This window comes from Eriocheir sinensis, chromosome 8, assembly GCF_024679095.1.
Source record: "Eriocheir sinensis breed Jianghai 21 chromosome 8, ASM2467909v1, whole genome shotgun sequence".
NCBI lineage: Eukaryota > Metazoa > Arthropoda > Malacostraca > Decapoda > Varunidae > Eriocheir > Eriocheir sinensis.
In genome coordinates, this window is record NC_066516.1 from 23,034,698 (window position 1) to 23,058,250 (window position 23,553).

At 47.7% G+C, this 23,553-nt stretch overlaps 1 protein-coding gene and 1 long non-coding RNA gene across 6 annotated transcripts in view; both read left to right on the plus strand.

The window, feature by feature from the left end:
- Positions 1–2,021: 2,021 nt before the first annotated feature.
- Positions 2,022–23,553, plus strand: part of LOC126995711 (endothelial PAS domain-containing protein 1-like) — a 280,018-nt gene continuing 258,486 nt past the window's right edge. For 2 of the 5 annotated variants that reach the window (XM_050855532.1, XM_050855535.1), the window contains exon 1: positions 2,022–3,332. In XM_050855532.1, coding sequence (XP_050711489.1) covers positions 2,494–3,332 — 839 coding nt within the window. In that variant the 5' untranslated portion in view covers positions 2,022–2,493. The remainder of the gene's footprint in view (positions 3,333–23,553) is intronic. The other 3 variants (XM_050855534.1, XM_050855536.1, XM_050855537.1) reach the window with 3 other exon arrangements.
- Positions 19,547–21,677, plus strand: LOC126995714 (uncharacterized). The gene is made up of 3 exons (XR_007750659.1): positions 19,547–20,268; positions 20,528–21,059; positions 21,106–21,677. It is a non-coding gene; the product is annotated as an uncharacterized LOC126995714 (long non-coding RNA).

Consider the following 23,553-nt stretch of genomic DNA (forward strand, 5'->3'; position numbering starts at 1 on the left):
AAAGAGGAAAGAGAAAAAAGGAGAAAGGGGAAGAGCAAGAAATTATAAAAAAAAAGACATAGGAAGTAGAATTTGAAGATTAGATGATCACGTATATAGACAGACAGACAGGGAAGTAGATGGGTAAAAAGATAGACAGACAGACAGACATTTTTTTTTTTACAACAAAGGAGACAGCTCAAGGGCACACACAAAAAAAACAATAATAAAAAAAAAGCCCGCTGCTCGCTGCTCCTAAAAAAAAGTCATTGACCACTGAATCACAATCTCATTACATAGGGAACAAGAGTAGGAGGTCAGGGAACGGCATTGGCAGGGTTAGGGTAGGGCAGGGTAAGGTAGGGTAGGGTAGGGTAAGGTAGGGCAGGGTAAGGTAGGGTAGGTTAGGGTAGGGTAGGCAGGGTAAGGTAGGGCAGGGTAGGGTAGGGTAAGGAAGGGAAGGGCAGGTAGGAGTTTATAGGATGGCGTAACAAGATCCTTCGAACGGTTTATTTTCCCATCTGCTACTCTCTCTCTCTCTCTCTCTCTCTCTCTCTCTCTCTCTCTCTCTCTCTCTCTCTCTCCTCCGTCCCCTCTTCCTTTCCTTCTTTTCTCCTTCCCTTCCTTCCTTTTCCTTCTTCTTTTCTTCCCTCCCTTCCCTTCTTTCCACCTTTTCTCCTCTCCTTCTCTACGTCCCTCCCTCTCTACCTCCTTCCCTTCCCCTCCATAAGACCCAACAAGTGAATGGTGTGTGGGGGTCAGCTGCTATCCTCCTCCTCCTCCTCCTCCTCCTCCTCCTTATATTCTTGTTCTTCTTGTTCTTGTTCTTGTTCTTCTATTTATTCCCCCTTATCTTGTTTTCTCGATCTCCTCCTCCTCCTCCTCCTCCTCCTCCTACTCCTCCTCCTCCTCCTCCTCCTCCTCCTCCTCCTCCTCCTTCAGCGGGCACACAGAGCATCCTTGTTTTTAGGCTCAGCAATGTGTCGTGTGCTTGTCTCGTCTTTGTCACCTTCTGTGTGTGTGTGTGTGTGTGTGTGTGTGTGTGTTATGTTGTGTGTGTGTTATGTTGTGTGTGATTATTTGTGTATTTGTTGTTGTTGCTGGTGGTGGTGGTGGTGGTGTGTGTGTGTGTGTGTGTGTGTGTGTGTGTGTGTGTGTGTCCCTTTTTTTTACTGCTTCTTTTCTGTATAACCGTCATAATGGACCGTGCATGAGCTGTCAGATATATCTTTTTTTTTTTTTTCAATGTATGTGAAAAATAAGGAAGACTTAGGCGTCAGTAGTAGATGAGTTATGCCATGGCCTTAACTGTTTTTTTCTTCTTTTATGAATTTGAAGAATGGTTTGCTTCCTTCTCGAGTCGACTCTTTGTGACGTAGAATTTTTCTGATCAGCAGAGTGCAAACGTTTAGTTAGTGATAGCGATGAAAAGTATGTACGAAATATCTCTTCCTCCCTTGCACACACACACACACACACACACACACACACACACACACACACACACACAGGTATACTTCACAATGTTATGCACATGATTAATGAGTTTATTCGCCGAATTGATTAATGTGTTGTGCTAATATAATTATATATTTGTTTAATATTGGGAGAGCGAGCACTGGAGCAGTGTTTTACGGTGAGGTGACCCGCACTGCCTTAAAGTTACGTAACACTGGATGCCTAAGGAGGAGGAGGCGACCTCGCCGCCTAGCGGCCCCGAGGCAGCAGTGCCGCTGGCCCTCCGTTGTGTGCCTTGGCACGTGCTCCGTGACCCAGTAAATGAGGGTTGTTGGTGTCGTCGTTGAACTTAGTGTTATTGAAGGTACGATTTGGGAATTGGCGGCCGCGGCGGCGGCGACGGGCTCTGCATGGAGACGAGCCGTTGTGACGCACGCGTGACGTCACGCCGCCCTGCGGCAGCATTGGCGGGCCCATTGCTGTTATGGGTTGATTTGATTGACTGATTTCGTTTTAGAAAAGTCTACATTTAGGCAGTTTACCGAGGATGGCTCATGCACGGCTTGTCTGGAGGCACAACATGAGTGATGAGTGCCGGAGTGCCAGGCGTGTGTCCCTGGCTGAGGTGTAGCGGGCGGGGCTGCAGCTATCGAGCTGGGTAGGGTGTGTAGGGCAGGGCGGGGATGTCCGGGAGGCGTGGCCGAGCCTGCCCCTCCACCAATAAGCTGCAGCCGCCGTCCTCCGCAGAGCCAATGCGCCGCACCCCCGCCTCCTGACCGCCGCTCGCTCATTACTAGCATCCTACTGCAGATTGGTGTCCCCGAGGAGGCGAGGAGCCGCTGTGCCCGAGCCTCGTCAAAGGATAGTTCTGGCAACTCATGTGCACAGGGCTGGCCCTTCAGTCCTCGCCCGTCCTGCGGTGCGGCAAGACAGTGCCCAGTGCCCCGTCGGGAAATAGTTAAAGTCGTGTTGGTGGAATGCTTGTGTGTTAAATAGTGAAAGAACCCTGTGAGTGACCCACACATCTTCTCAGCAGCCTCTGTCGCAGCCTGCGTGATGCGCCAAACCTCCGACTTTCCCAACCCCGCCGAGGGCCTCGTCGCCTACAACACTGCCGAATACTGTCAGCAGGCACCCCCGTTTTACCATGAGCCACAGGCGGGCCACAGGATGGCACCACACTATGGCCTGGCAGGACAGGGTGGCCACATCAGGAGCCACATGCAGCCCTCGCCAGGCGGTGCGGCTCCTGAGTCCTGCACGCCGCCCTGCCGGCAGGTGATGGCGCCTCACTGCGGGACAGCAGGGGCTCACAACAGGTTCTCGGTGGCAGATCCCTGTGGCGGCGACATGATGACCGGGTTGGTGGCGGGCCACCAGCCCATGGGCGCCTACCCGGGGATGAACACGATGGGCCCCCAGATGAGCCCTCAGGCAGCGAACTTCCCGCCAGGCTACCACGGCGGAGGCTCCATGCCTGGCACTCAGTGCATGCCGTCGCCCATGGCCCCGCCTGACTGCAGGGCGTCAGGTTACCCGGTCAGCTTTGGGCAGGCGGGACCCATGGAGGCCAGCAGGACGCCCTACGGCAACCCTCACGCTCAGGGCTACGTGGGGCATCTCTGCGGCGCCTACAACTCGCCCTTAGACAACACTAACGGATACGAGCGCCAGGTGTTCCGCCCGCCGCCCGCCATGCCTCAGGGCCAGGTGTTCCCCGAGTACCGCGCGGCGCACTACAGGGACTACCCGCCACCCATCGAGGACCACCTCCCGCCGGGGTGTGAGGGCCGCCTGCAGGACCAGGGGCACCTCATCCCCAAGACTGAGCCCGAGGCGCGGCCCGACGTGGAAATGCAGGACGCCCCACCCATGAAACTGCCGCGGAAAAGAGGGTAAGTGTCACAGCTCTGCCGCAGCCAAGTGATGCTCGCGCCACCTGCACGCCTAGGTGCATGCAGTCCTCCTGATGGTACCCGCGGAAGTAATCTGTATCCCCGGGTTCGACAGCTGTGCCTCATTCTTCGACAGTGCATGCCTACCTTCGTCTTTTGGCACACGGCCCGTTATTGTACGATACTCGCAGCGTTGTTTAGCGATTACTGGCGCTCGGCGAACAACAAATAAGGAACCTTGTCACTGCAGTATAGCATTGTTGTGTTTGTAGCGCCTCTCCCCTTCGCCCTTCTCTATGCAGCGCCTCTCCCCTTCGCCCTTCTCTATGCAGCGCCTCTCCCCTTCGCCCTTCTCTATGCAGCGCCTCTCCCCTTCGCCCTTCTCTATGCAGCGCCTCTCCCCTTCGCCCTTCTCTATGCAGCGCCTCTCCCCTTCGCCCTTCTCTATGCAGCGCCTCTCCCCTTCGCCCTTCTCTATGCAGCGCCTCTCCTTCGGCCTTCTCTGCAGCGCCTCTCCTTCGGCCTTCTCTATGCAGCGCCTCTCCCCTTCGCCCTTCTCTATGCAGCGCTTCTCCCCTTCGCCCTTCTCTATGCAGCGCCTCTCCCGTTCGCCCTTCTCTATGAAGCGCATCTCCCCTTCGCCCTACTCTAAGCAGCGCCTCTCCCCTTCGCCCTTCTCTATGCAGCGCCTCTCCCCTTCGCCCTTCTCTATGCAGCGCCTCTCCCCTTCGCCCTTCTCTATGCAGCGCCTCTCCCCTTCGCCCTTCTCTATGCAGCGCCTCTCCCCTTCGCCCTTCTCTATGCAGCGCCTCTCCCCTTCGCCCTTCTGTCTGCAGCGCCTCTCCCCTTCGCCCTTCTCTATGCAGCGCCTCTCCCCTTCGCCCTTCTCTATGCAGCGCCTCTCCCCTTCGCCCTTCTCTATGCAGCGCCTCTCCCCTTCGCCCTTCTCTATGCAGCGCCTCGTCCCATCCGCCTTCCTTCTTGTCCTCGTCCTTTAGGGTTCACCACTTCACTCGCTCCCTCATTTATCTTCTCGTTGTGGAGGTCGGTGTCCTCCTCCTCCTCCTCCTCCTCCTCCTCCTCCTCCTAATGGTTGCTCTGTGAGGGCATCATTGGACGTGTCTGGGCAAAATCATTCTCGTCACAAGCGATACCAGGATGTTAACGCCAAGGAAGGAGGAGGAGGAGGAGGAGGAGGAAAATAAAATGAGAAAGAGAAAGAAAGGTAGGTAGAAGCAAGAGAGAGGAAAAGAGAAGGAGGAGGAGGAGGAGGAGGAAAATAAAATGAGAAAGAGAAAGAAAGGTAGGTAGAAGCAAGAGAGAGGAAAGGAGGAGGAGGAGGAGGAGGAGGAGGAGGAGGAGGAGGAGGAAAATAAAATGAGAAAGAGAAAGAAAGGTAGGTAGAAGCAAGAGAGAGGAAAGGAGAAGGAGGAGGAGGAGGAGGAGGAGGAGGAGGAGGAGGAAAATAAAATGAGAAAGAGAAAGAAAGGTAGGTAGAAGCAAGAGAGAGGAAAGGAGGAGGAGGAGGAGGAGGAGGAGGAGGAGGAGGAGGTGACTTTTAAAGAAGGCAAGATGTGCAGAGACCACGAAACAAATGCAAACCGAGGAGCGCGCGGCCTGAAAACAAATCGACACTTTAATGTTAAAATAAAAGACACACAATCCTCCCGTCCAGGTGTGTGTGTGTGTGTGTGTGTGTGTGTGTGTGTGTGTGTGTGTGTGTGTCAGCTACAGTTGGTTTATCTTCTCTTTCTTCGCCTTTCCTTGAGTTTGTTTTGGCGTAGCGTATAGTCAGAAGGTCACCTAAGAACCAAAGCCTAGGAGGAGGTTATATAAAGCGTTGGGACAGACCAGGGTTATGATGTGGCCTAGGGAGGTACTTGTAGATGGTAGACAGACTCTCCTTCCGTAGTCTTGCAGATCAACACTAAGGTCGGTATTATAAAAGTTTCGCTTCTCACATAAGCTAAAGGTCAAAGAGGGGGTCAATCGGGTTCTAGTGAGTGTTTCTTCAGGTTCAGGGTACAGAGGAAGGGTCAGACCACCACCAGGGTCATAAAACCACTCTTGGAAATGCCCACAACTCTTACGAAAGCCTTGTCAAATATGCGTTCTTGGGCGACGAAGTGACCTTATAATATGACCCTAACAACCCATCCCTAAAGCTTTGATTAGTACCCTCCGTTGTGTTGTCATCTTAGTATAACCAGGAAGCGTTGGGGAAGACAAGGCATGTGCTGTGGATTAGGGAAGTACTGGTAGGCGGTGTGCAGGCTGTCCTTCCCTGATGCTACACTCCAGCACCCAACGCTAAAAATATATTAAGTACCCGCTATTGTGTTGTCATCTTAGTATAATCAGGAAGCATTGGGGTTTTTTTTTCACATTTGTTACCTTTTTTTATGCCCTTGAACTGACTCCTCTGCCTTGTCAAATAGGTGTTCTTGGGCGGCGAAATGTCTTATGATACGATACTTAATCCCTCAAAGCGGTTCCTCGAAAAGTCCGTGTTTGGTCCCGCTGCTGTTTTGGCCTCGCAGTGAAAGCAGCCTTGTCTCAACTCAACTGGAAATGCCCACAACTCCTGCAAAAGCCTTGTCAAATAGGTGTTCTTGGGCGGCGAAATGTCTTATAATACGATACTTAATCCCTCAAAGCGGTTCCTCGAAAAGTCCGTGTTTGGTCCCGCTGCTGTTTTGGCCCCGCAGTGTAAGCAGTGTTGTCTCATCTCAACTAATTATATGAAGTGTAAATCTGTTTGGTTACTCGGCACCCCCTGACAGCGCTTATCAAGTACTCGCCTGATTTAGAGCCAGGCGAGTTTCTTTACTAATTTTTGTATACACAGAATGATAGTTTTGTTGACCGAAGTATCTGCCTTGGGATGAGGGAGATTTTAAGAATGTACTGCTTAGTGTTAGTTGTTTGGTAATTCTTGCTTTTTGGGATTTAAGGGTATTAGTGATATAGCATTATTAGTATCATTATTATTATTATTATTATTTTACATAGGATGCGGCTCAAGGGCAACAAAAAGAGTACAAAAAAAAGCCCGCTACTCGCCGCTCCCACAAAATAAAAAGTAAAGAGTAGCCAAAAGAGAGGTCAATTTCGGGTGTTGTTGTTATTATTATTATTATTATTATTATTATTATTATTATTATTATTATTATTATTATTATTATTATTATTATTATTATTATTATTATTATTGTTATTATTATTATTATTATTATTATTATTATTATTATTATTATTATTATTATTATTATTATTATTATTATTATTATTATTATTATTGTTGTTGTTGTTGTTGTTATTGATGCTGCTGTTGTTGCTGTTCCTATTGTTCATGTTGTTGTGCTGCCTACGACTTAAACGCTTTCAAGGGAAGAGTATCAAGACGCCTCTCCATTTGATTAGCGGGCTTTTTTTTTTTACACCTTTTCTTGTTGCCCTTGAGGTGTTTCCTTAGCTGTAAAAAATAAAAAAAAATAAAAATCCTCTTTCTTCTTCTCTATTAAATATTTGCAGGGGTAACTCAAACCGGCATTATTGTTTCGCCTTTTACCTTGAGCTGCCTCCATTCCTGTAAAAAAAACAACAACAACATGTAAAATAACTTCTTCAGCCTTAGTAAAGAAAAAAAAAAAATCTAAATAAAGTGAGCTCTTATTTTGAGTCCGAGATTTAAATTGTAACTCTGCAGTGAGCTCGAAGCATGAATCGTGTTGTGAGCGGCGGTGACTTGAAACGGAGAGACTGTAGGCAACGTGCGGCGGTGGGCCCTGGTCTGTCATGAGAGGACGGGGGGGGGTGGGGTTGGGGCTGGGGTGGGGGGGGAGCAACAAGCGGTAGGGGGTGACTATGCTCAATAGGCGACTCCGAGGGGGGCGTACTCAAGGCGATAGTGACCCCTGCAGAGTGGCCTGACAGCTTAGCGTGTGCACATCCTCGTAGGTCCTTATTGTAGAGATAGGCGTGTTCTCCTATAATTCCTTCCCCTTCTGTTTCTCTCCGGCATATGACCATAGATGTTGCGCCGACTAAACGAAACTTTCCAACTTTTCTCTTTGTAGTCTTCGGTCGGTATTGCTAGACGCTTCCACACCATACATCAACTATTTCCAGTGGCCTAAAGGGAGGTCAGTCGGGGTCTCATGAGTGTTCTTGTAGGTTCACGGTACAGAGGAAGAGTCAAACTACCACCAGGGTCATAAAACTCCCCCTGGAAATGACCCAGACTCCTTCGAAAGCCGTGTCAAAATGTATTCTTGTTTTATAATACGACCCTAAGGTGCCCTCATATCAACTATTTTCAAAGGCCACATAGGAGATCAGTCGCGTCCTATTGAGTTATTTTTAGGTTCACGGTACAGAAGAATGGTCTAACTATGGTACCACTAGGGTCACAAAACTACCTCTGGAATGCCCAACAGAAGAATGGTCTAACTATGGTACCACTAGGGTCACAAAACTACCTCTGGAATGCCCAACAGAAGAATGGTCTAACTATGGTACCACTAGGGTCACAAAACTACCTCTGGAATGCCCAACAGAAGAATGGTCTAACTATGGTACCACTAGGGTCATAAAACTACCGCTGGAATGCCCAAACTCTTACAAACGCCTATTTAAATATGTGTGCTTGGGGCCAATATGTTTAAGAAGTTTAATACTCCCAGTCATTCTTAGGGACATATTCTTAAGCGTAGCGGCCTCTCGTGGAAGTTGCGGGGATTCTTATGAACTGCTTTGTGATACCAGTTATACCTTTACACGGCTTTTTGAGCGGGAAATATCACCCATAAAAACTCGGTTAGTCCTCTTTGTCGCCTTGGGAAATAGTAAAAAAGACAGCTCGATACGTTTAAAATATGGACTTCAGACATATAATTGACAAGACTTTCATAGGAGTTTTGAGGCGTTTCCTGGGGTAGTTTTTTTTACCCTGGTGGTAGTTTGATCCCTCTTCACGCTGCGTCCTATGTGAGTGCCGTGACCCTGAGCAAGATCCTGAGCCTGTTAGATTGGTGGCCTTGCTCGCGTGCTCGTGTTCTTGAGGCAGTCTGCGAAGTCCTTGGTCCTGTATCCCCGGCGGGTTGGTTCTGGACTTCAAACACCCTTCTTCAGCGTCAAGGGGGCGTGGCTCTGTCCTGGAAGTTGATGGTTACGGCAGGAGGAAAGTTTTAATTTGAGGGAAGGCGAGTTATTTTTTTTTCGTTTTTGTTTTTTTGTTGTAGGTCTTTTGCGCTTCAGCTAGTGTGTGTGGCGTCTTGGAACATGTGTTTAGGCGGACAGGTGTGTGGTTAGACTAATGACTTGGAGGGTAGGGAAGGTGGGTGAGTCTCTCTCTCTCTCTCTCTCTCTCTCTCTCTCTCTCTCTCTCGCCCCTCACCCTTCAGTATTATGCCAAAGTCAACACCTCGGGATAAGAGTAAATATATAAAGCACTTTTCTAAACGTGCTTCATTTAAACATTGCTCTCCTTGTTACGCCTTGTGGCTGACGTGTGGAGGCGCCCCTACGTACCACCCTCTCCTCCCCCTTCGAACCCAGGACCCACCCAGGCAGTCAGTCCTCCCTCCCTCCCTGCCCATCTTCCTTACCCTTCTTCCAAGTAGCCGCCCTTCTAGCCCTCCCTCCTACCTTATAATCATTGTTCGGAGGTCGTGTTATGTAAGGGGTGGAGTGTAGCATCTCGTGTTTGTGTGTGTGTGTGTGTGTGTGTGTGAAGTTACGAGCTGAAATTGGAGAGACGGAAGAGTGTGTGTGTGTGTGTGTGTGTGTGTGTGTGTGTGTGTGTGTGTGTGTGTGTGTGTGTGTGTGTGTGTGTGATGTAAGGGTTGAGAGTCGTTCGCTGTCCTTGTGTGGCTGCTACTGAAGGACGTGTCGTGATATAAGAGACGGAAGGATAAGGTTGATTTTACACCGGGACACGTATGATGTAGTGAGTTAGGTTAGTGTGGCTCTCCTGGTGTGTTGAGAGGTGAGGCACTTATGCAAGACTGACGTAAGAGTGTGTTTTAGCCTGTTGTTCTTAATGAGGTGGGAGAAGAATGGATGTAATGTAAGAAAGGGAAGAATAGAGTTGAAATTAGAGAGGGATGCGTGGGTGAGGTGAGTTTAGCTGTTGAGAGATGAGGCTGTTATGCAAGACTGACGTAAGGGACTGTGATTCGTTGTTAATGGGTTTGGAGAAGAGTGGATAAAAGCCGTGTTCCGTGGTGCAGTGGGTAGCATTCCTGAGTACTCCTTATTCATCACCGGGCGATGGGCAGCCTCCTTCACGTGAACCCTGGACTTCTCCCTAGCGGTCCTTAGGTAGCGGATATAGCCAGGTGTTCCGGCCTTCATACTGGGGAGGTAACTTGTTCCAGTCTGTCTTCCGATCCAGCACCCAGTCAGTTCTTTGTTAGGAGGAGGGAATGTTGTGTTGTGAGGGAGAATGTTGCTGTGGTAGGAGGATGGAATGTTGTTGTGTTGTAAGGGAGAATGTTGCTGTGGTGGGAGGAGGGAATGTTGTGTTGTGAGGGAGAATGTTGCTGTGGTGGGAGGAGGGAATGTTGTTGTGTTGTAAGGGAGAATGTTGCTGTGGTGGGAGAAAGTAGAGGGACCTTACTAACAGAGGGCAGCTGAGGGTGTTTATAAGCTTAACCTCACACTGCAACCTCTGTGAGTGCCGCTACCCTGAGCCTTAGAAGGGGGAGTGAAAGAATGAAATTTGATAGGTTACATAATTTGATAGAGGCTCATCACAGGTTACTTAAGCCCCATAAAACAGGAAGGTGAAGTTGGAGACTCGTTCAGCACCAGGGTCGATATTCTTAAACTTATCAGTCTCCCATCACAGAGAAGACTAGCCGGTTATTATAGGTTTTTTTTTTTCCTTTCAAGATGCAGGTGTCATATAAAACTTTCACTAGCAATACAAAAGAGTACATGGAAACCCCAACAACTTCTATGAGACTGTACGGGTCCCCTATTCTTAAAGGTACCAGTCTCCCATTACGACTTTACCAGAGCCACAGAAAAGATTAACCGCTTTTTATGAGTGTTTTTTTCCCGTTGAAGGTGTTGCTGCCGTATAAAACAATTACAGTACCGTCATAAAACAGTCCACGGAAACCCCAACAACCGTAACCCTGTCCGCTGCGATTGGCACGGATTTGGCCTTCGCTGGTAGCCTGATAACCTATAGTCCCAGGTCTTTCTCTGCCTCTGTGGTGGATAGTGGAGTGTTTCCCATGTGGTATTGGTATGCTGGATATCCCTTCCCATGGTGCAGGGCTTTACATTTTCTTCATTTAATTGTAGCAGCCACTTTTTGTTCCATTCCTGTAGCTTGGTGATGTGATGGGCATTTCCAGGGGTAGTTTTATGACCCTGGTGGTAGTGTGAGTCTTCCTCTGTACCATGGACCTGTAGAAACACTCATTAAAACCCAACTGACCCCCTCTTTGACCTTTAGAAATAGTTGCTGTGAGAATCGAAAGTGTCTTGTCATAGCAAACTACATTTTTCGTCACTGAATTGTAGCAGCCACTTTTTGTTCCACTCCTGTAGCTTGGTGAGGTCTTCTTGTAGGAAATCCGCAGCCAAGGGGTTAACTAGAGGCTTTATAAACAGGCGAACAAAGCCGCCGATACGTTTTGGGGATGCGGCTCCAGGTTAGGTCCCGCGGCCCCGCTATAGCCGTGGCAACAAGCTGGTAGTGAGAAAGGGCTGTTAAAATGAGGTGTTGTTCGTGCAAGCGTGATTGAAAGCTTCAAGTGGAGCTTAGATTTATGGCTGTCATGTGCTGGCTATCTGATCTGCTGGTCTCGTGAGTGTAGTTTCCTCATGTCCTTGTGTGTGTGTGTGTGTGTGTGTGTGTGTGTGTGTGTGTGTGTCTGTCTGTCTCTCTCTCTCTCTCTCTCTCTCTCTCTCTCTCTCTCTCTCTCTCTCTCTCTCTCTCTCTCTCTCTCTCTCTCTCTCTCTCTCTCTCTCTCTCTCTCTCTCTCTCTCTCTCTCCTCTCTCTCTCTCTCTCTCTCTCTCTCTCTCTCCTCTCTCTCTCTCTCTCTCTCTCTCTCTCTCTCTCTCTCTCTCTCTCTCTCTCTCTCTCTCTCTCTCTCTCTCTCTCTCTCTCTCTCTCTCTCTCTCTCTCTCTCTCTCTCTCTCTCTCTCTCTCTCGTGGCGTCGTAGGTGCTCTTTGTATGTTGCGTGTGTTGTCGCTCTCTGTCCTGTTTTCTGTGGTGTTGAGGGCACTGGAGGCGGCGTGTTGGAAGCCTCCGCCCTCGCTGAATGCCTTTGTAAAACGTTTGTGCGTATAAACCTCTTTCTGGGCGTGCAGCCTTGAGCGGCGGTCACTGCCTTAAACATCGTGTCCTTGTGTTCGAGATTTCGTCGGAGAAACAACTTTCCTTTTACAGCCGTGCATTGACTTTTCTCCGTGCTCTCGCTGGCAACTCCTGTACAGTCCTGGCCCTTAGCTGACTTCCTCCTTCCCGCGGCTTGATGAGCTGTTCTAGGAAGGGAGTATGATTAAATAAGATGAGTCTCTTTATGCATCTGTTTTATTTGTTGGAGCAGCGTGTGGTGGAAATTATACTTATTGCTTTCCTCCCTTACCGCAAAGAAAGAGTAAACCGATTAATCTTACAATACACGAAATAACAGTAAACACCGCAAAGAAATAGTACTCACTTTTCTCTCGAAAGCACCTCATGGACGACTTACCTTACAATACATAGCGTAGTCCCACATGGACTTGTGTTTTGAATTTGATAACTCCTGGGGACTGAATGCAATAACTCCGTCAGCACACCAAACGGTTGCTCGTGAGTGTCGCGTTGTGTGGCGGGCGGCCCCGAAGAGTTGCATCCCTCCGCCGGGTCGCCGAGCACCCGAGGCCTCGTTGTTGATGGTGTCCACTTAGCGCCGCGCACCTGACTTGTTCCTCCAACACAACAACATTCCCTCCTCCCACCACAGCAACATTCTCCCGCCTCACAACACTGCAACATTCCCTCCTCCCACCACAGCAACATTCTCCCGCCTCACAACACTGCAACATTCCCTCCTCCCACCACAGCAACATTCTCCCGCCTCACAACACTGCAACATTCCCTCCTCCCACCACAGCAACATTCTCCCGCCTCACAACACTGCAACATTCCCTCCACTTACCACAGCAACATTTCTCCCTCACAACACAACAACATTCCCTCCTCCCACCACAGCAACATTCTCCCGCCTCACAACACAACAACATTCCCTCCTCCCTTGACTTGGTGTGGTGGTGCTGTTTTGACTGAACATGTTTGGTTTAATTTGGTTTCTTCAAGTTAGAGAAGATTGAGTCTGTAGCTGATCAATGGATGGAGAACAATGAAAGGACGGGTTACAAGATGTGGGCTGGGCCTTAGTGTTGCATGGCTGGCCGATGGAAGGTATGAAAATGAGAAGAAAGGAAGGGAAGCTTAGAAACACCAGCATGTTGGATCGGAAAAGACAGGAAGGGAAGAGAAGGAAAGGGAAGGGGAGTGGAGAGGAAGGGAAGGGATGGGATGGGAAGGAAAGGAAAGGAAAGGAAAGGAAAGGAAAGGAAAGGAAAGCGAAGGGAAGGGAAGGGAAGGGTTGGGATGGGAAGGAAAGGAAAGGAAAGGAAAGGAAATTAAAGGAAAGGAAAGGGAAGGGAAGGAAAGGGAAGGGAAGAGTAAAATGAAGAGGTCCACAAAACAGCAACATAACGGAACAAAAAATGATGGAAGAGAGAGAGAGAGAGAGAGAGAGAGAGAGAGAGAGAGAGAGAGAGAGAGAGAGAGAGAGAGAGAATGTGGCGAATTAAGATACGAAAGAGGATAGAAGTCGACTTGCATAACTGTGTGTGTGTGTGTGTGTGTGTGTGTGTGTGTGTGTGTGTGTGTGTGTGTGTGTGTGTGAAGGGCATCGATAGGTTTTCCATCACCATTACGACAATTCACTATTCTTGACCCATTAGTGCATGATGATGGCGCCTCCTCCTCCTCCTCCTCTGGTTCTTCTGCGTTGTCTAAGCATCAGCTACCACTACAACTACTACTATTACTACTACTACTACTACTAATAATAATAATGCTACTACTACTATTACTATTACTGCTTCTATTATTTTTTTTTATATTAATTATTTACATTTTCACCTGCACGAATTCTTCAAGTGTCCTCCATACTCCATCCACCTTCCCTAACGCGCAATAACCCCCCTCCTCCTCCTCCTCCTCCTCCTCCTCCTCCTCCTCCTCCTCCTCCTCCACTTCACTGCACTTCTCCTTTCTTCCACCATCAACACGGCTATTGCGCGCCCTCCTCCTCCTCCTCCTCCTCCTCCCCTTGATTCTCCTCTCTGCCCTCAAACTCCTTCTTTTCGCCCTAATTCACACTCCAGCGACACTTTTCCTCCTCCTCTTTCTCCTCCTCCTCCTTCCCTTCTCTTCCCTTCCCTTCCCTTCCCAAGTCTAGCCAACCTCTCAACACAGCCGTCTCTCCACTTCTTCCACCACTGTTACCTCCTCCTCCTCCTCCTCCTCCTCCACGGCTCCCACTTCGGGTCGGCACTCATCCACTCCATCATGACTTCATCTCTCCGTTTTGTATTCCAATCATCGGCCGTTTATCAGAGGACTGTGTGTGTGTGTGTGTGTGTGTGTGTGTGTGTGTGTGTGTGTGTGTGTGTGTGTGTAGCAGGAATCCGCGTGAATGTGTGTGCCTGTGTGTGTAATGACGGATTGAAGGACTGAAGGAAGGGCTGCCGGAGTAACGCGAGGGGCAACACACAACACACCGAGCCCCATCAAGTCTCCAGGAGGTGATTGTGATGGTGACAGCTCCGGGGATGGGCGCGATGGGGCTAAACCTTAAACACACATACATTTCATCCCCACCGCCGCCATTACTGCCACTTAGGCCTCGACGCGGGAGCCCTCTGGAGGCAATGCAACTCCTCGCTCAGCCCAGCACGTAAGGCGATACCCTTCCCCTACTCCCCCCCCCCCCCCCCAAGCCCTTCCCGCCGCCACCCTTCGCCCCTCAAGGCTAGGAGCACATTAGCTTGCTGGGCCGAGGCGCAAAACGAGGCTTGACTGTGAATAGCCAAGGTGAGGGCCAGCCAGCCTGCTAGTCAGCGAGTCAGAAAGCCATGCAACCAGCTAGTCAGCCCAAAAGCCAGTTAGTTAGCCAGCCAGAATGTCAGTCAGAAATCCAGAAAACCAGTCAGTCAGTCAGTCAGTCAACCAGTCAGAGAGCCAGTCAGTCAGTCGAAAAGCCAGTCAGAATGTCAATGAGTCAGCCAGTCAGAAAGCTAGTCAGTCAGTCATTCAGTTAGACAGCTAGTCAGTCATTCAGTAAAGTCATTCATTGAGTCAGTCAGTCAGTCAGCTAGTCAACCAGTCAACCAACCATCCAATCACCCAGTCAGTCAGTTACTCAATCAGTCATTTATGCAGTCAACCAGTCAGTCAGTCAGCCAGTCAACCAACCATCCAATCACCCAGTCAGTCAGTTACTCAATCAGTCATTTATTCAGTCAACCAGTCAGTCAGTCAGCCAGTCAACCAACCATCCAATCACCCAGTCAGTCAGTTACTCAATCAGTCATTTATTCAGTCAACCAGTCAGTCAGTCAGCCAGTCAACCAACCATCCAATCACCCAGTCAGTCAGTTACTCAATCAGTCATTTATGCAGTCAACCAGTCAGTCAGTTAACCAGCAGATTGAGCCAACAACCAACGCCCGAGCAAAGAGAGTCATTTCGCGTGTCGAGCATAAACAACCCAAACTGGTAAGGACCGGCAGGACACGCTCATTGCACACCTTTCTCTTCGGGGGCGTGGCAGGTGGGTGGTGTTTTTCTCGATGTTATGATACGCATTGCTGTGTTTACCGGAGGAAGAAGAAGATTAAGTTGTCGAATGCATTAGAGTGAACAGGTGGGTGGTGTTGTTCTCGATGTTATGATACGTATTGCTGTGTTTACCGGAGGAAGAAGAAGATTAAGTTGTCGAATGCATTAGAGTGAACAGGTGGGTGGTGTTGTTCTCGATGTTATGATACGTATTGCTGTGTTTACTGGAGGAGACAATGCGTAGAGGAAAATTATGTTGTCGAATACATTAGAGTGACCAGGTGGGCAGTTATTCTTGATGTTATGATACGCATTGCTGTGTTTACCGGGAGGGACAATGCGGGGAAGAAAATAAAGTTGTCGAATGCATTAGTGAACTTTTTTTTTTTTTTTTTTTACAGCAAAGGAGACAGCTCAAGGGCACAAAAAAAGGAAACAATAATAAAAAAAAGCCCGCTACTCGCTGCTCCAAAAAAGAATCCAAAGAGGCGGGCGAAAGAGAGGTCAATTTCGGGAGGAGAGGTGTCCAGATTAATAAACAGTTAGAGGGAAGATAAAGACAGTCCAGTTACCCGTTTTGCCAGTCAGTTCCATGGAGTGACAGGTAGTTCGCTATTCATGATATTACTGCGTTTATCAAAAGACCAATTCGAGGAAGAAAAAAAGAAAATTAACTGGAATTCGTTTGTAAGAATGAACATGAATACACAGTTAGACGGAAGACGAGAAACACACAGTCCATTTTAATCCATTTCGCCAGTCAGTTAGTGAAGTTTCATACAGTCACAGTCTGTAGAGAGGCCGCCAAGATGCTGGAGTGAACAGTTACCAGTCAGTCAGTCACCCAGGAAGCCGATACGCAGCCCATCAGTCCATTTTGCCAGTCTGCTAGTCAAGGGTCATACAGTCACAGTCAGTAGAGAGGCCGCCAAGATGCTGGAGTGAACAGTTACCAGTCAGTCAGTCACCCAGGAAGCCAATACGCAGTCCATCAGTCCATTTTGCCAGTCTGCTAGTCAAGGGTCATACAGTCACATTTTTACAGGGTCCGCCAAGATGCTGGGGTGAACAGTTACCAGTCAGTCAGTCAGTCACCCAGGAAGCCAATACGCAGCCCATCAGTCCATTTTGCCAGTCTGTTAGTCAAGGGTCATACAGTCACAGTTTTACAGGGGCCGCCAAAGGAGTGGACAGTTACCAGTCAGTCAGTCACCCAGGAAGCCAATACGCAGTCCATTTTGCCAGTCTGTTAGTCAAGGGTCATACAGTAACAGTTTTACAGGGGCCGCCAAAGGAGTGGACAGTTACCAGTCAGTCAGTCACCCAGGAAGCCAATACGCAGTCCATTTTGCCAGTCTGTTAGTCAAGGGTCATACAGTCACATTTTTACAGCGGCCGCCAAGATGCTGCAATGGAGTGAACAGTTACCAGTCAGTCAGTCACCCAGGAAGCCGATACGCAGCCCCCAGTCCGCTTGGTCAGTCAGTCAGTCTGCATACCGCATCACTTAGCCGCCGAGTCGCCCTTGTTCCCCTGCCCCGCTCCGCCAGTCCGTCCGTCTGTCAGCCAACCAGTCAGTCAGTTTGTTATGTAACGATTGGATCAACCGGCCAGACCCGAACCGACACAACCTGACCGGACCCGTTCACCCAACTCTGTCGCGGAGGAGAAGGAGGAAGAGGAAGAAGAACAAGAACAAAAACAAGAAGAACAAGAATAAGAAGAGCAAAAAATAACAAGAACAGGAACAAAAACAAGGGGACAAACGATAACAAAGTAGAAGAAAAGAAGTACATGAACAAGAAGAACAAAAAATAAGAACAAGAACAGGAACAAAAACAAGGGGACAACATCGGTAATAAAGTAGAAGCAAGAAGAAGAAGAAGAAGAAGAAGAAGAAGAAGAAGAAGAAGAAGAAGAAGAAGAAGCGTTATATAAAGAAGAGGAGGAGGAAGCGAAGGAAAGAGAAGATGGCGAAGGAAAACAAAAATGAGAAGGAGGAAAACCTTTTGCATCCGCCGTCCCTTCCTTCCTCCCTCTCTCCCTCCCTTCCTCCTATACAGAATAAGCTATCAGAGAGGGAAAACCCACACTTTATACAGGTTGAGGGGGAGGGGGGGGAGAGGGGGGGCATCTGTATCTTCAGCTGATGTCCACACACTCCTGAGCAGCCCCGTCCCTTGCATCCCAAACACACACGCAGCATTCATACCAAGGGCCAGGAATGCTGTGTTTCTCTCTCTCTCTCTCTCTCTCTCTCTCTCTCTCTCTCTCTCTCTCTCTCTCTCTCTCTCTAACCAAGAAAGGAGAACTGAGGAAGAGGGGAAAGCATGGAGGGAGGGCATGGGAGAGAAAGAGTATGGGAGGAGGAGAGATAAGGGAGGAGAAAGGCATGGAGAGAAGGCAGGAAGGAGGAGGAGTGGAGAGAAGGAAGAGGAGGATGTATAGAGGGAAGCCAAGGAGGTAGGTAGCCAAGAGAATGCAAGGATAGGGAACAGGATGGGAAATACATAGGAGAGCAGATGGGTAGGTGATGATGCAAAACTGGGAGACAGAAAAAGGAAAGCATTGAGGGGAAACGAGGAAATGGAGAATGTAAACAGGAGAGGCGGTGAGGTATGGTATGCGAGGAGGGAAGATATGAAAGAAAACGGGAAGATAAACGTTTGCAAGGATGGGAAACAGAAGAAGATAAACAAGCGGAGAATGAACAGTGAAGGACGTACAGAGAAGAAAGAAAACGGGAAGATAAATGTTTACAAGGATGGGAAACAGAAGAAGATAAACAAGAAGAGAATGAAAAGTGAAGGACGTACAGAGAAGAAAGAAAACGGGAAGAAAAATGTTTACAAGGATGGGAAACAGAAGAAGATAAACAAGGGAAGAATGAAAAGTGAAGGACGTACAGAGAAGAAAGAAAACGGGGAGATAAATGTTTGCAAGAATGAGAAACAAGATAAACAAGAGTATGAAAAGTTAAGGACGTACGGAGGAGAGGGAGGGAGGTACAGGATGCAAGGAGGATAGAAATGGAAGAAGGCAGGGAGGAGGAGGAGGAGGAGGAGAAGGAAGGGGAATGGGGTAGTAGGTAGGAAGGAAGGAATGAAGGAAGGCAGAGAACGTGAAGCAGCCACCGTAAAAATATAGGGCCAGCTCGACAGTCCTACACAGCCTAATCTCAGCTAACTTAACTTATGTTCAGACCCAACCCATCCTGACCTAACCTAACCTAATCTAATCTAATCTCAGTAAACTTAATCTAATCTAATGTTCCTTAACCCAATCTAACTCATCAGACCCAACCCAACCCAACCTAAAGTATCCTAACCTAATCTCAGCTAAAAATCTAAATGTTCATACCCATTCCAACTCAACCAACCCAACCCAACCCAACCTAACCTAACCGAACCTAACCTAACCTAACCTAACCTAACCTAACCTGAGGTAACCTAATCTAATGTTCCTTAACCCAATCCAACTCAGTCAGACCCAACCTTACCCAATCTAACCAAATCTCAGCTAACTTAACTAATGTTCAGACCCAACCCATCCTGACCTAACCTAACCTAATCTAATCTAATCTCAGTTAACTTAATCTAATCTAATGTTCCTTAACCCAATCTAACTCATCAGACCCAACCCAACCCAACCTAAAGTATCCTAACCTAATCTCAGCTAACTTAATCTAATGTTCCTTAACCCATTCCAACCCAACCCAACCCAACCCAACCTAACCTAACCTAACCCAACCTAACCTAACCTAACATAACCTAACCTAACATAACCTAACCAAGCGTACTGAAGCCATCCAACCAAATGTAAGACGAAGAAAAAATAGGAAATAAAATATAAAAGACGAAGAAGAAGAAAAAAAATTAAGTCTTTGATACGATACCCATTCGTTACAAAGCACGTGGATGAGAGAGAGAGAGAGAGAGAGAGAGAGAGAGAGAGAGAGAGAGTCGTTTTGTCGCCACTATTACTTTCCACTACCACCACCACCACCAACTCCACCACCACCACCACCATACTACTCCGCGGTGAATTTTCTCATTGAAGCAACGTCTCAGAGTCTTTGTGGAGCGTGTGCGGAGGAGGAGGAGGAGGAGGGAGAGAGAGCTTCGTGCAGGGCAGGAGATGAAGAGAGGAGGTAAGGGAGAGAGTGCAGTCGAAGAAGGGTGGGAGAGGGGTGGTGGTGGTGGAGGGGAGGAGAGGGGAAAGGAAGGGGAGGGGAAGGGAGGTAGGGGAGGGGGGAAGGGAAGATGTCACTTTATTGGTCTATTGTAGTTGAAGCTCACGTGCCCTCTCTCTCTCTCTCTCTCTCTCTCTCTCTCTCTCTCTCTCTCTCTCTCTCTCTCTCTCTCTCTCTCTCTCTCTCTCTCTCATGGGTATCTCGTCGGTGTCTGCAAAGGATTAGGTCAGCCACGTCATCATCATCATCATCATCGTCATCATCATCATCATCATCATTAAACAGTAGTCGTATATAGTCTATGGTACACACACATACACCAATTAGTTCGTACGTCCGCCACCAGTTGTAACGTCCACCTCTGTTTAATGCGCAGTACGTGTCATGATATAGTCTTGTGATAATGATGTGTTGTCTTCTGGTAATAACACTGAGAGATCCTTCAGTCACATCCTGCGGCCATATCGATGTCAGTAATGCGCGGTTGGTATCATGATAGAAGCTGACGATTATGGTGATGATGTGTTGTCTTCAGGTAATATGAGTGATAAGAGATCCTTCTGTCAGGTCCTGTTCTCTTATCTGTTTATGGGTCCACAATCACGGCTGGACTTTGGTTGTTTGAGTCCAGAGGTGCATCTTGGCTTCTTACGGTTACTGGGCTACATTGAAGTTTAGGCTCAAGTTTAGGTTTTGGACTTACGTGTTTGTTTGATTAGTTTTGTTTTGGTTAGGTTTAGGGTTTAGGTTGAGTTAGTAAGATTAGGTTAGCTTTTTATGGTTACTGGCCTAGATTGAAGTTTAGGCTCAAGTTTAGGTTTTGGACTTAAGTGTTTGTTTGATTAGTTTTGTTTTGATTAGGTTAAGTTTAGGGGTTAGGTTGAGTTAGTAAGATTAGGTTAGCTTTTTATGGTTACTGGCCTAGATTGAAGTTTAGGCTCAAGTTTAGGTTTTGGACTTACGTGTTTGTTTGATTAGCTTTGTTTTGGTTAGGTGTAGGGTTTAGGTTGAGTTAGTAAGATTAGGTTAGCTTCTTATGGTTACTGGCCTAGATTGAAGTTTAGGCTCAAGTTTAGGTTTTGGATTCACGTGTTTTTTTGATTAGCTTTGTTTTGGTTAGGTTAAGTTTAAGGGTTAGGTTGAGTTAGTAAGATTAGGTTAGCTTCTTATGGCTACTGGGCTATTGAAGTTTAGGCTTAAGTTTAGGTTTTGGACTTAGGTGTTGGTTTGATAAGCTTTGTTTTGGTTAGGTTAAGTTTAGGGTTTAGGTTGAGTTAGTAAGATTAGGTTAACTTCTCGTATTCGTTTTATATTTCGTTTTATATTTCATTCTTGTTTGTTTGATTAGCTTTGTTTTGGTTAAGTTAAGTTGGTTGAGTTAGTAAGATTAAATTAACTTCTCGTATTGGTTTCATATTTTATCGATTTCTTCATATGATGTTCTTCTTTGCAATATTTTTTTTTCTTCTATTTTTCTTTTGGTCTTGAGATGCTTGTGTTTACTGACGAATTGAAATGGGAAGGGACAACAGTTTCTTTGGTTACGCTGGATTATAATTAGGTTTACGCTGGGTTAGAATTAGGTTTTTGGGTTTTATTAGGTTAGAATTAGGTTTTTGGGTTTTATTAGGTTAGAATTAGGTTTTTGGGTTTTATTAGGTTAGAATTAGGTTTATGGGGCTTATTAGGTGAGAATTAGGTTTACGTTAGAATTAGGTTTTTGGGTTTTATTAGGTTAGAATTAGGTTTATGGGGCTTATTAGGTGAGAATTAGGTTTATGGGGCTTATTAGGTGAGAATTAGGTTTACGTTAGAATTAGGTTTAAGCTGGGTTAGAATTAGGTTTATATTAACTTTACTTAGGTTTGGTTTTAGGCTAGTTTACGTCAGGCTAGGTTCATCTTCCTATAGTTGTTTGCGTCTGTTTGTTTCTCTCTCTCTCTCTCTCTCTCTCTCTCTCTCTCTCTCTCTCTCTCTCATGGCTACTCTTCTTCAGATCTTGCTCGTGGCCACTTTTTGACCTTTTCGGTGGGTCGCTTACTTCACCTTATTCTCGGACACTTTACTATTAATATTCGCCTGTTCCCCTCGTCCCCTCAGTTGATCCGCGCTGATTCCCCTCAATTCCTCCATTCACTCATCCTTACAGTACTGCTCCTCCGTCCTTCTCAACACAGCAGCACGCCACGCCACACCACTCTCACCCACTCACCCACTCACTCACGTACTCACTCACTATACTTTACCCGTCACCCACACCGCTACTCTCACCCTCTCTCACATTTTCTTAGCGGGCTTTTTATTTTTATTTTTTATTTTTTTAAGTCTGACTATCTATGTAAATCGTTGCTCTTTTTTTTTCTTTCTCCCCAGCATCCAATAACACACACACACACACACACACACACACACACACACACACACACACACACACACACACACACCTGACATCCTGCAAGAACTGGTAATCACAGACTGGTTGCTAACTGCTCTTCTCCCCTCTTTGTTTCTCTCCCTCCCTCTCCCTCTCTCCCCTCGCCTGCCTTGTGATGTCTCAATCAGAGGGGACCACCACCCTCTTCTTCCCCCTCCTCCCTCCACCCCAACCCCTCGCCTCACCCCCACTCACCCCTCCCTCGGCAAACAGACCATCTCAGACTACTGGGTCAGGACCGTACGGGCTGCTTGCTATCATACCAATCAGAGGAACCGCGGGTATAATGGAGTGAAGCAGCGCCTTCTTACATCACGTCACTCCGCTTCCTGTTACCCCCTCCCCCCCCCTCTCTCCCCCTCCTCCCCACTCCTCTCTGACCTCGCGTAAATCGGCTGCCTGTTTGCCTAAGTCTGACTTGAGTCACTTCTGTTTCTCTCTCGCTCTCTGGTTCTTTCTCGCTCTCTGCTTCTTTCTCGCTCTCTGGTTCTCTCTCGCTCTCTGGTTCTTTCTCGCTCTCTGCTTCTTTCTCGCTCTCTGGTTCTTTCTCGCTCTCTGGTTCTTTCTCGCTCTCTGGTTCTTTCTCGCTCTCTGCTTCTTTCTCGCTCTCTGGTTCTTTCTCGCTCTCTGCTTCTTTCTCGCTCTCTGGTTCTTTCTCGCTCTCTGGTTCTCTCTCGCTCTCTGGTTCTTTCTCGCTCTCTGGTTCTTTCTCGCTCTCTGGTTCTCTCTCGCTCTCTGGTTCTTTCTCGCTCTCTGGTTCTTTCTCGCTCTCTGCTCCTTTCTCGCTCTCTGGTTCTCTCTCGCTCTCTGCTCCTTTCTCGCTCTCTGGTTCTTTCTCGCTCTCTGCTCCTTTCTCGCTCTCTGGTTCTCTCTCGCTCTCTGGTTCTTTCTCGCTCTCTGGTTCTTTCTCGCTCTCTGCTCCTTTCTCGCTCTCTGGTTCTCTCTCGCTCTCTGGTTCTTTCTCGCTCTCTGGTTCTTTCTCGCTCTCTGCTCCTTTCTCGCTCTCTGGTTCTTTCTCGCTCTCTGGTTCTTTCTCGCTCTCTGCTTCTTTCTCGCTCTCTGCTTCTTTCTCGCTCTCTGGTTCTTTCTTGCTCTCTGGTTCTCTCTCGCTCTCTGGTTCTTTCTCGCTCTCTGGTTCTTTCTCGCTCTCTGGTTCTTTCTCGCTCCCTGGTTCTTTCTCGCTCTCTGCTCCTTTCTCGCTCTCTGCTTCTTTCTCGCTCTCTCTCTCGTGGTTCTCAGCCCGGCATGTTCCTAGCCACAAAGAACAGATGAGTAATTGTGGGGATTGTTGAAGGGTGGAGGGCGAGGGGATGGAGGGGAAGGGAGGAGGGTAGAGGGAGGGGGATAGGGTGATCAAGAGAGTTATTGTTTGTGTTTAAGATCGGGGTAGTTACTTAACACCACCATCATCACCACCACCATCATCATCATCATCATCATCATTATTTTTCTTATCATCATCGTCCTCCGTCTCCTCTTCCCCTTTTGTCCGCCTTTGCACTTCCAACACCCTCATTCTTTATTTATTTTTTTTCGTTGCTATGTAGATTTTTGTAGCAGTTGTAGTAGTAGTGGTGGTGGTGGTAGTGATGGTGGTGGTGGTATATTAAAGACACTGTGTTTGTTTGTAGGAGCAATGAGAAGCAGGCTTTTTTTTTCATTATTATTATTATTAATTTTTTTTCTTGCCCTTGAATTGCTTTCTCTACTGTAAAAAAACAAGCAAACTA